This window comes from Colius striatus, chromosome 1 (assembly GCF_028858725.1).
Source record: "Colius striatus isolate bColStr4 chromosome 1, bColStr4.1.hap1, whole genome shotgun sequence".
Classification (NCBI taxonomy): domain Eukaryota; kingdom Metazoa; phylum Chordata; class Aves; order Coliiformes; family Coliidae; genus Colius; species Colius striatus.
Window position 1 is genome coordinate 59409814 of NC_084759.1, and position 12452 is coordinate 59422265.

A 12452-nucleotide genomic window follows, 5' to 3' on the forward strand; every position below is an offset into this window, starting at 1 on the left:
CGGAGCCAGGGCTGTATACATTATACTGGACTAGCCTTACCCATCAGCATATGTGATAAAAGCAAGCACCAGTCAATCTGTGCCATCATTGATGGCATTCCTTTCAAGTCACACTCTCAGTAATAGCTCCATACATCTAGTTCTTGGTATATGTTTGTAACTGCAATTTAGTAAATAGTTCTGCAGGAAGAACTTAAAGCTCAGCTCTATCTCTCTGCTATATTTGATTCTGCAGGCACAAAGGGATTAAAAAGGGCCATTAAAAATGGCCACCAACCTCACCCTTCCCAAGGGGAAAAAATAACAATCCCAGGATCTCTGAGTGCATAAGAGCCAGGTCAGCAGGTTGTGGCTGTAAACAGCTGCTCTTCAGAGGAAATCTAACTAACTAATTCAGTTTATAAATGCAGCTCATACACAATCAAGCATTATTTAGTAATTATAGGAGACATGAAACTGGAATAAAATCTCAGTGGTTATGCTTACATTTCTGGAAAGCCTGACACCATTGCACTGCACTGAATAAATATAGATGATACAGCCCTGCAAACAACTGTAGGGCTGGTTTCTATCAGTCCCTTCCCCATGAACAGGGCTGATGCAATTGCATCACTGCGAGTTCAAAGGAAAAATCTTTCCTACATTGGCAAGTTGATTTGGCTTCAGTGTAATAGGTGCAGATGGGTTTTTTCAGAAGTACTGGCTGCATATCTGAAGTGTAATTTACCAACTTTTAAGGTCTACCAGTCAGTAAGAATAATACGTTCTTGAGGGAGTTTCCAGAGTCTGCCAGTTTACGTAGGTGAGTAAACTAGACAGGTCAAATAACTGGTGTGGTTTATAAATAGACTAAAAAAAAAATTGTCCATATATAGAAGAGTATCCAGACTTTCTATTGTTTGAGGCAAATGATATCATTATTTGGATGTCTTTCCAGAACTGAAAATGACCGGACTTCAGAAACTAAAAGTAGTTAAATATAGAAATTGCTACTTTAATGAGTGGATACTGTGTTTCATTAGTATGCTACTAGTATGTGAACAAATGCCTTTCTGTTCTTAGGGATGGGAAAGAGGATTTTATTCCAGTAATATAAGATATTGGCGGAAAGCCAAATTCAGCTTAAGGACTGACAGTGTCTTTACCCTCATTCCTTTATAGAAAATATTTTTGACCCATTGGGTAGTGTGACTGCACATATGAGACAGTGCAGTGTAACTACACTGACCAGTAACTTGTGGCTTGCATAAGTCTTTACACTTGTGCAAATAAACCACAAAATGCACAGTGGTTTTGCATAAAATCAAATAATGGAATAACATTTAAAAGAGAAACAAACTTCTCCTTTCAGTGTAGTTTGCCATCACAGACTCTCTAACAAGTGATTCCATCTACTTTGCCAAGTCTGAGTGCTTTCTTCATCACTGATAAGTAGAAAACACTTCTGATTCCTGCAATATTACTTTTAAAACCAGCTTCTGTGGAGAAACACCTAATTTCTAGGGATGGGGTATTAGGAATAAGGTCAGTTAAGATGTCCCAGCCCTTTTACTTTAAAGACCACTGTCCTTTTAGATGAGGAATGCCCCGTTGGATGTGACATGTGAATCAGTTGTCTCATAAGGAAAGATATTAAACTAAAATAATGTCCGTCTCTAAAAGCATGCATTTACAAAGATGGAATCAAGTTTAATAAATTTTAACTTACCAATCCAGATTTTTCTTCAGCTACTTTAGCCTCTTCTACCTTTCTCAAAGATTTGGCTAAAAATTCCCATTTTGAACAATTAGTTGATATGAAATAGCCTAATTTTAGGCATGTAGATGTTCACAAGGTGTCTACATTTTCATTATAATCAGGGAAGCCAATAGTCTTGCTCTAGTAGTAATAACTAATGTATGTACCTTTGCTTATTTTTATTAATATATTTCCAGCTTCAGACTTTTACTAGACTCATGTCTGTGGGTTTCTTTTCTGCAAGCAAACTTGACTTTAAGTTGGTAGAACTGAAAAGGAGGTGCTCATGATCAATTGTCCGTTTTGACAACTTTTATTGTCCTTCTGTAATCATTGTGGGCCATAGGTGTCAGGCGATGATCATGTAATATTTGCCCTCTTGCACACTCTTCAGAGAGCTTAGGTTGCCTACAGCATCACCTCTCTCTTGCTGGCACATGTTCAAGCCTTAGCTGATGATTAAGACAAAAATTGGCATTCCTTTAGGCAACTAAATCACTTGTCTCAAATAGGGATGTGCCAGAGGACATTGTTCTTCATCCTCTGGATGTAATTTTGTTCTAGGAAATCCTTCTGCATCTTAACCCTCCTTCATTAGCTCCTGAAAACTGGAGCACACGCACACAGAGCCCCACAGCTGCCTTTAAGTATTCCCTTTCCCATGGCATTACAGATTCCTCACCAAAAAAAAAAGCAGCACTGGTGAATTTATCTATAGTGGTGACTGTTTTTTCTTGTTTGGCATCTGAAAATGTTTGACATTTTAAAGTCCTTTCTTATGATAACATATAATCATCTCTGTGAGGAAAAAAAAGGCAAAACGCAGCTGACTCCAACTTCATTACCTGTAAACCATGAGAGCCCCATTCACTGCCTTCTTGACAGGCAGCTGTGTCATGGCATGCATTGCTTGCTCAGAAGTTTGCTGTTTGCAAACAATGTCATGTTGGATGAGTGGGCAAGGCCCCTGTACAGTTATTCAAATATCTGTACTGTATATTTAGTCAGCTTTTAAGATTTACTTTCTGAGCCTCTTAAAGACCTTACTTTTTTTTTTTTTTTAAATGCCTACTATGTCACATCAGCTCCTTGTGGATTCCATCTGGTTTGCTGGGTAAATACATGTTTGGATGAAAGCCACAAAATTAGAAATGCTTTTATGAAAATGTGAGGAGTAGGTTCACACTGTATCATGTCTGGCTTGTGCAGTTGGTACAGGGTAATGTTTTGAGACTGCAACAAGGGAACTTTTGAATTTGAAAAGGGGATTGTAAATAGTACCTCAAATAAAGGAAACGTGGAGCTGTGAAGTTTCACTTTGAAATGAAACTATGCAGCCTTCAAATCAAGGCCACATGCCAGAAAATTTGTATAATCAAGAGCCATAAGCCAGCCCATAAGAGGAAAGTCTTTCATAGTTTAATTTCTGAGAGATACAGAATTCATGTTTCCCATTGCTGGCTTCAACATATTTGCCGAGTCATACTTGAGAAGACAAGTTTTCATCCGTTGGGATCTTCTCTAAACCAGAGACTTTGTATTCTCTTGCTCTTCTTTCTTTCACCCCACACATTGAGCATAGGCATCCAAGGCCTTGGGAGCAGTACTGCTTTTGGATACTCCTCCTTTGTTGACATTCCCATGCCCGTCAGGACTCAACACCAAAGGAAGCTGTTTGCTTATTTGGTGACCTGCCTCCCAGTTTTCTCTATATGCTCGATCAGAAGAGGGAGTCAGTATTTGAAACCCCACACCAACCGATAATGCAAGTTTGGTTGTCACAAGTATTGCTATTGTCATTGCATTGAGAAGACTGCATTAAACAGTTATGAAGCTTTTTCATACTATGGCTGGTGGTAAGTCTTTGTGTTCCTCCTGAGACCAATTTCTTTCTCCAGGTTTTTTCTCATTGAAAGATCTGTAAACACATGGCTCCCCCTACTTCTGGTGGGAAGTGTAAACATTCATATGATATTGAGGTCACACACTAAATTATTCCAGTTGACATTCATCCAGTCTAGAAAAGGTACTGGCTTGCATTCAAATATGAAAGAAAGAATTATTTCTTAGCGAAATAATTCTCAAAACAGTTGGAGAGAGGATCCACACCCACATCTTTTCCTTCCTCTCTGAATGTGCCAGTTTATCTCTCCTTTTGCCTTGCCAATTAAAGTCTTCACAGTGGTCTTACTGTCTGGTGCACCAGTAGCTACTGGATTGTGAGCAGGCAGTTTCAGATAGCTGGTTCCTTCTTTGGCATCATAATTCTACAGACTAAGCCTGATGCTGGGCAATCCAGGCCTCCCCTGCTGACAGCATTCTCCATACTTGTTTTGAATAGTTGTTTATAGATGTTTCTAGAGAAATAAGTTTGGCATCCAGGCAACAGATGTTTTCATCTCTTTAAGGAGTAAAGTGCTGGTTTTGAGCAAATACAACTGTACAGTCACATTTAAAACCAACAAAGTTTCTATCTGTCTGGTTCATCAACAGCAGGAGTATTCTGTCATACTCCTTTTTATTCTCCTTTCTTTCAAAGGAAGCAGAAAATTAATGCTTCTCAGTCACGGCCTTGTAAACTGAATTTGAAATTAATTTGAGTTTCAACAGCTGAAGTTCAAACGTGAGGTCCACAGTGCAGGTGTGGGCCAGTCTAGTCTCCCTGGTGGTGACACACAGGGCTTCCTCGCAGGCGTGCCAGCAATCCCCCCCAGATTTCCAGGCTGAAGTCTAACGTGGAGCATCCAAATGCACTCCTGGTTGCCACACTCCAGAAGCATGTGATAATGTCATGCCCCTCAGTTGTAGCTCAGCTTTTCAGCAAGCTCCCAGACCTTCTAAAACCTCTTGGTGAAACTTGCCTGGCTTGGAGCCACCTTGATTGATGGAGAGAACAGAATGGGTTTTGTCAGGACAGAATTTAATGCACAACTGCAACCTATAAAATTTTATCAAAGAAAATATTGGGATGTGGAGTCTTTTGATTCTACGTTGCTATATTTTCATTATAATTTCCGTACATTTTTTGAGCTGTATATAAGGAAATGGCTTATATTTCCTGATCTTTCTTTACAACATAGCACTGTACTTTGAGGTCTGTTCCCTGATTGCCCTTGTTCTTTGTTGGAATATCAACTCATGAAGTAAAGGTACTTGAATGAACGTGCAGAGATAACAATTACACAAACATGACCCAAATTGGTAATAAATAAATCATTAATGTGTGGAAAAGTTTAAAGAGAAGTGCACGTGTGTTTCCGGGTTTTTTTAAGAGTGTATGTGAAGGAAACTTTAGTTAAGTTGTCTTTTGTTGCTTAAAATTGTATAAGTACAGAAGTAATATTGTCTGGGGACAAAGAAATTTAAGAGAAAGCAAGAGGGCAAAAAAAGATTTTGTGTTGTGGGACACTCACATTGCATGCTTGCTATTTCACATACATTAAAGTGAGAAAGTATTTACACTAGGCAAATATACAGGCTTTACAAACATAGATGACACTTACATGTTTTCTCTTGCTTAGATTTAAGTAGTATTCACATTCATTGAACTATCAATCTTATTCTCATTCCAGCCCTGTGAAACAACAATATTAGAAGAAGAGATAGAAAAGTCTCTGTTCTCCCTTTCCATTTATTTCTTTCCTCATTCCTGTTTTCCATCCATTGCAGCCTGCTGCTTAAAGCTTTCCCAGGGGCAGGTGCATGTTTGATTTTCTCTGTCAGAGATTTGCAATTAGGTCTTCCACTTTCTAAGAAACTGATGACTGCTGTGTTATGGTGTGCAATGAGTGGGGCAGAGTAAAGCTGCTCTACTTCACCGTCTTCTACAGCTCTGTTTAAAAAATAAAGGACCTGTAACTATATTTTCCAGTATGTCAGGCTAGACATACTCATATGGGCTCCTGTGGAAATATCTAAGCTGGTAAATTAAAGAGGACAGAGAGGGAATTGCTGACATTTATCTGCTCTGGAGTGCTCTGTCCTGGTCTATGCAACGTGAGTCTTCCCTAGAGATGCCTGTTTTTGAACACTGTGGCACTTGCCCACAGAGCTGGGGCTCTGTCCCCAGCCTTTCATGTGTGGTAGTTTCTGCCTGGTTTTCAAATCTCAGAGCAAGTTGGATGGATCCTGCATGGCTGAGGCAGCACATACTTGTATGTGTGACCAGAAGCAAAACTACCCTCCTGCCAGGAACATATCAACAAGATATTTTGGTGCCTCCAGGGTGAAGTATAAGATTTGTAGAGGGGTCTTACTCCACAAATCCAGCTCTCCCCTTTTAGACTGGAGATGTCAGAAGTAACTTAGGGTTTGTTGGCTAAGTAATGTACCACTGTTAGTAGTAGTATTAATTCACAACTGCATCACTGCAAGAAACACTGGATTACAATCCTATTGGTTATTGTTAGTATGACTATTCATACCAAAGTAATGTAAAGAAAGCTTACAAATCACACAAAAGAGTTATCGAGTTGTAATTTTGATGCCTTTTTTCCTCCAGTTGATATTCAGGTGAAAGCCCGTCTTTCCTTATAAGTTTATCCATTCTCACTCCACCTTCCACAGCAAGTTGTTCAGGGACATGCCTAGTGGAGACCTGTGAGTTCTCCCAGAGGAGCTCCTAGTGGGCTGCTGTCCACAGCTCAGCATCATCTCTACCTGCAGGTGTCCACACTCTTGCCCTTAGCATATCCTCAACAACTTCCTTCTTTGCTTAACTGGATGTCCTATTCCTCTTTTTTTTCTTTTTCACCTTTTTACTACACTTCACACTTCCTTTTCTCTGGCTATACTCTTCCCAAATAAACAATTTACTCCTATTTACTTTTTCCTCATCAGCTCAATTTTTTTTAATACACAAAAGCTGGTGTTTCTGACACAGTTTCCTAGGCAATTTCACCATTACATTTGGCTAAATGAGATAGCCTTGGCTCCAAAGTCTGCCTTCTGACCCTGTGGTTCATATTGGTTGTATTTCCTTTATAATATATATCTTTTGACAGATTTCTCATACCTTAGCCTTAACTCTCCAACCTAATTCTAATTAAGTAATACCTCACCTTACACACAGAGAGCTTGCATATCAGTGCAATGGTGTAACTCATTTTGTGTTTGCACCATATGTCGGCCCTTAAATTGTTTTCCTTACACTTGATGTTCCCATCAGAGGCCATAGCTACCTTTGAGAATGAGATTTGGACACTTAGCACGGTATTCATCTCACCTGCAACTGGACACCTGCACTCTAGACACATCTCTACTGGTTACTCTCAGTGACCTTTCTACCCTCACCCTTATGGAATGGGATTTATCTCAGATGTCTGAAATAGTTCTGATGGGATTCTCTGAATGGTCTGTAAAAGCATGCCAAATGTTCTGCCTGTAGCAGAAAAATCTATACTTAGACTATATAAAAACCATTTCCAGACTGTGCCTAGGCTCTGGACTTTTAGTGATTAGTGAAATTTGGGATTATCCAAAGACCTGGAACTGTAGGTTTTCTCAGCAGAAAACTTAAGAGTTGGTACTATTGCCACTCTTCCAGTTTAGTTACAGAGACATTAAAGCATCGTTCTGCTGCAAACACAGTTTCCAGCATTTCACTGCATACTGATCAGAACAGATCTTCCTGTCCTTAGACTTCTACAGTAGATGGATGTCTCCATGTAAGCTAGTCACTTCTACCCACCTTCACAGTTAAGAGAGATCAGTAGGTGCTTTCTGGGAGAGATGAAGCTGCTCAGTTTAAATACCAGTATCAGGATGGAGTGAATTGTATCCTGTTATCCTCACTGACCAAAAAGATATTCAAGGCACCTCTCTCAGATCGACATTTGGATGTCAGCATGGGTTTATATTCGCAGAAATCTGTTTTCCTCAGGAAATCAGTAATTGTGATACTTTAAGACTACATTGCCCATTGCTAAATTTTAAGATGGGCTTTTTGCATTCTAATTTTTGACTATGTTCATTTGGTTTCCTTTTATCTTAATTATGTACCCATGTGTATAATTGTTTTTGACAACATTTTGCAACAATCTTTAACAGATTTATGTCTTAACATTTAAAAACATTTAAACCATAATGGTTTATACTGTAAATTACCAGTAATGTCAGATTAAACAACAGTGCAATGATCTGCCTTCAAGAAATTATAAACATTCCTAGATAATAAAGTTGAAAATGCTACATGTTATTAAAAGCTCCCAAGTCATCCCTCTAGCAGTCAAAAAGTGAAGTGGAAATGAAGCAATGAAGAGAAGCAAAGTGTAATCCAAAAGAGATTTATTAATGCTGGTCTATAATGTTTTCCCATTATGTTTCCTACCTTTGGAGAATTCTTCCAGATTTTTCTCTTCATTATCTGTAGAATCTATGTACATAAAAGGACATAAAATTAGGTGTTTTTTTTTTTTAATTAAATAAAAAGAAGCTTCCTAAAATTGTGGAAGAAAACAATTGTATCCCTACATTAGCTGCTGGTATTGTTACAGCATGCAAATTAAAATGTTGGATGGTGCATAGTACACAAACAATAGACCTTGAACTTCTTCCAGTTGAAATAAGTATTAGCAGCCTCCTTTTTTTTTTAATAAGTGCACAAGTATCTTGCCACAGTTGTGATTCATACTCTGTTTTCTCCTTAGTAACTTTTTACCAAATTTAGAGTCACTCTGCTAATTAAGAAAGAAACTTAATTGTTGTTTTCTCTGTAGGCATAATTGAAAACTCACATGATAAAATTACTGTATCTGTCAGTATGTTACGATTAGGCTGGGATATACTATTATTTACAGCTCTAGCCAACACAGCTCTGAAATTATGGCTTTGAATTGTATTGATGGCTGCACAATTTAGTACACTGCCCCTTAATGAAGACCTGCTTGCTGCAGAGGAATATGTTCATGCAGGCCATACATCTACATGGTGTCCATAAAAATGAATAAAACTATTCTTAATGTCCAAAACAAGGTTGAGGAGGAAACTGTGAAATGAACAATAGTGATCCAGAGATGCACATTTAATCTGCAAATAGCTAATAAGAAAAAAAACCCACGAGATAGTGAATTTGTGACCATCCAAATGTTTAACTAAAAGATAGACCAATCTGAGCCAGCTGCTTGAGTTTATAAAACTGTCTGGGCTTGTTATTTCCTGTAAAAAAATAGCCTAAACATAAAGCAGAGTTCGTATCATGACATAAAGCACTGTTATGTCCATGAAATAATTTCCTGAATCAAACACCTAACCTTTAAATAGCTCGTCGTGTGTTTTAAGTTCTGTGGACCTGTTTTATCAGTATGCTAAAACTTGTTTCATTAAATGTGAGAATTAAATAGAAAGCTGAAGCAAAAGTATTTTTAAATACTTACAGTACAGACATGAATGCTGTCATGGCACAAATAAGAACTTGTTTTGGGAACTTTGTATTACTGTTTGTCATAAGATTGAAAGCCTGTTATACAAATATGACCAAATGATAACTTAGACAATGCCTGGTACCTGCTCCATACTTTTTATTCTTTTGGCTCCCAGAGAGGAATCCAAAGCCTGGGGCTGTATTTTCAAGTTTTCAGTAGTGTAATGGCAAAAGTGGATACCTGAGAAATGTGACCCAACAACTTTATGTGTTGAGTAGGTGATTGCTTAGAGCTACATGAAAAATGCCAAGTATGGCAGCGTTGGTCCCTCTCTATGTTTTAGCTCTTTGAATCAGGGCTAGAGGCAGGAACAACAGCATCACTGCTTTTTTAAGCAATATCATAGCTGTTCAGAGCACCCATCTTGTTTTGGGAGCTTGTTTATACCCTGTCTCTTCTAAAAGATGAGATGCTGCAGCTGTGAAGGAGGCAGAAGGAGTGAAGGGATGGTTTGTCCTTGCCACAGCACAACAAAGTATTCAGGACTCTTCCAGCCAGGAGGGGAGCAAGTGACATGGATCCTGACTTTGTACCCTTTGAGTGTTTTGAGGTTTTCTTTAAGGAACGATGAATGCAATAATTAGCAGCCCCTCTGAATGAGGAGCTGTGACTCCAAGACATCCTTGCTGTAGCCACTAGACTTCAGTCCTTCTCTCTTTTTCTTCTGGCTCTATTAATTACTTGCTGTGAGACAAGCCAAGTTCAGAAACGGCAATGGGAAATCCCTCCCTCCTTCCCCAGATTACTTACTAGGCATTAGGAGCACTTTCAGAGGTTCAAAACCCTAGGCTTAGCTGGACTGCAGGCTGTTCCTCACAGCATTTCAAATTATTAAGTTACAGTTATAAAAGCCACAGCACAGCATGCACAGCATCTCTGTTCTTCAGGTTTCTGAAGAAGAGTGACTGTGGCTGCGTTTCGTGCGGGCAGTGTGTGCTAGATGTAATGTGAGCTGGCCTGCCTGTTAAACTCCATGTGAAGACTTCCACAGCATGGTGTGTATTTTGTGATCCATATATCTGTGGCCTGGGCCAAGGCGGTTCTGAACAGGCAGGAGAGATGTAACCACAAACATCTACTTAAACAGGGTCAGACTTCTAGGTCAGAGTGGTTGGTTGCTGGCAAGTTTTAGGTGCCTCCAGAATAAGAAACCATTAAAGAGAAGGTAGGAGTTTGGCTTATGATTTTGAACATGATACCTACCTCTTCCTTTATGTCCACCCATAAACGTTTTAAAATACAGCAATGATTTAGGGCATGCATGGAGGGATGTGCTGCATTGTGACCTAAGGCTTAGTCCCCATCCCTGAAGAATCCAAGCAGCTGCGCTTCTGTGATACGATATCAGTTGCATGTGTCACAAAGATGTGTGAGATGCTGCTCAGCATGGAGCTGCAATGTTTTGAAAATGTGGAAGGAAATTAATAGAGTAACATTATATTTCTTGATGCCAGTCTCTAAAGACTGGAAAGCCACTTATGGCTACTTCTAAGCACAGATTAAAAGAGATTTCTACTGAAAGTCATAGATCTGATCCTGATCTCTGATTGGGCAAGTTCCCAGTGAGTCTGCTTATCAAAGCTTATTATGCTGTACCAGGTATTGTAGCTGATACCTTTTAACAATTTGTTTTATGTGTGTTCTCTTTTGCAGGGTGGAAAGACTTACACAGGACCATGTGGAGGAAGAGACTGCAGTGGAGGATGTCAGTGTTTCCCTGAAAAAGGAAGCCGTGTAAGTAGCATTTTTTCCTGTTCCTGAGGGTACCAGTTCAACACTGTTTACTAAAGGTGGACTTGTATCAGACTACTAAGAGCATTCAAACAATTATTCTTTTTCAGGAAAAAGTTATTGTTTTTTCATCTTACTTCCTCAAGAGTTTGTAGATTTGAAGAAATACTTTGTTGTGAAATATAGCAGTTTCTTTGCTAAAAGATCAGGGCCAAGGACACTATGTTCTAGAGGATCACTGGTTTTTGTGACAGTGCTATATGAATATGGACAAAATCACTCGGTAACATTCTTGAACCCTTTCTAAGAAAAAGAAATCTGATGAATAGATACTTCATGCATGTGATTTCCAGTAAAGCAGAAGGTACTCAGGTCTGTAAAACCTAAAATCCCTGCTGGAAAGGATCTGCCTGGGACTTCTGGCCTTAGGTTGTTGCTGGCATTCTATTCTTTGTTTTGAGAAGTAGTGAGGAATGAGGCAGAGGAAGGGAGATGAAGTGGAGGGAATTAGCCACCTGCCACAAAGAGCTCTGAGAAACAGGGCAGTTCCTATCCTGTATGGCTTGGAGCCCTGGCTGGCAGGCTTCTTCTGTACAGCTTGGTCTTCTGCAGCTGAGACGATGACTCAGCCTTTTCCATCCACCCATCTCTAAGAATAGGTCAGGCAAGAGATGCGACTGCAGGTCATATGATCTTTCTGCTATCTCAAACCTCAGAAGATTTTTTCTTTCTCTGCCTTCCTTCCACACAAAAGGCTGTCAGTTCCCATTCCCATTGCATTCCTCAAGCCTGACTCCACGTCTGAGCAGAGGAAGAGGTGGTAGGAAAGTCACAGTGTAGGTGGGAGGTGAGGAACACTCTTGTTTACAGCAGACCTGATGTCTCTATAGAAGTCAGATGATCCTAGGGTTACTATGCCATGAGGACTGTAATGGTTATACCACCATCCCCTGACCATGATGTGCTCACAGTTTGCTTTCCATTACAATAACCTAACGATAAACTGATGAACAAGCCTTCTTCTGAGACACAGCTTCCAGTGAAGTTCCATGCAGCTGTTACTGCCTTACTCTTGTCATCCAGAACATGAAATTTGGTGAATGCCTCCTGCCACTTCCCTTCAATGGCACTGCAAGACAAAAACTGAAGAATATGAAACAACTTCGATATTACTATGGTTTTTTTCAGTGTCTTTTTTTTTTGTTTTTCTGAAAGCAAAGTATGGATGTACTTGTTCTCCACTAGAGTTCATGAAAATAGAGATCTATTGAACAACTACCAACTTTTGTGACTGAAATGTTTTTCATGTTCCTTATTGACTGAATCATAGAATTGTTTTGGTTGGAAAAGGCCTTTAAGATCACCAAGTCCAACTACTAAACTGCCAAGCCCACCACTAAACCATGTCGCTCAGCACCTCATCTAGGCATCTTTTAAATATCTCCAGGAATGGTGACTCTGCCCCCTCCCTGGGCAGCCTGTGCCAGTGTTTAACAACCCTCTCAGTGAAAAAGTTCTTAATATCCAATCTAAACCTCCCCTGGTGCAGCTCAAGGTCATTT

At 39.5% G+C, this 12452-nt stretch overlaps 1 protein-coding gene across 3 annotated transcripts in view; it reads left to right on the forward strand.

Moving 5' to 3' along the window:
- Positions 1–12452, forward strand: part of COL4A2 (collagen type IV alpha 2 chain) — a 147116-nt gene that overhangs the window by 34024 nt on the left and 100640 nt on the right. For all 3 annotated transcript variants that reach the window (XM_061996583.1, XM_061996593.1, XM_061996601.1), the window contains exon 4: positions 10813–10893. In XM_061996583.1, the coding sequence (XP_061852567.1) occupies positions 10813–10893 (81 nt within the window). The remainder of the gene's footprint in view (positions 1–10812; positions 10894–12452) is intronic.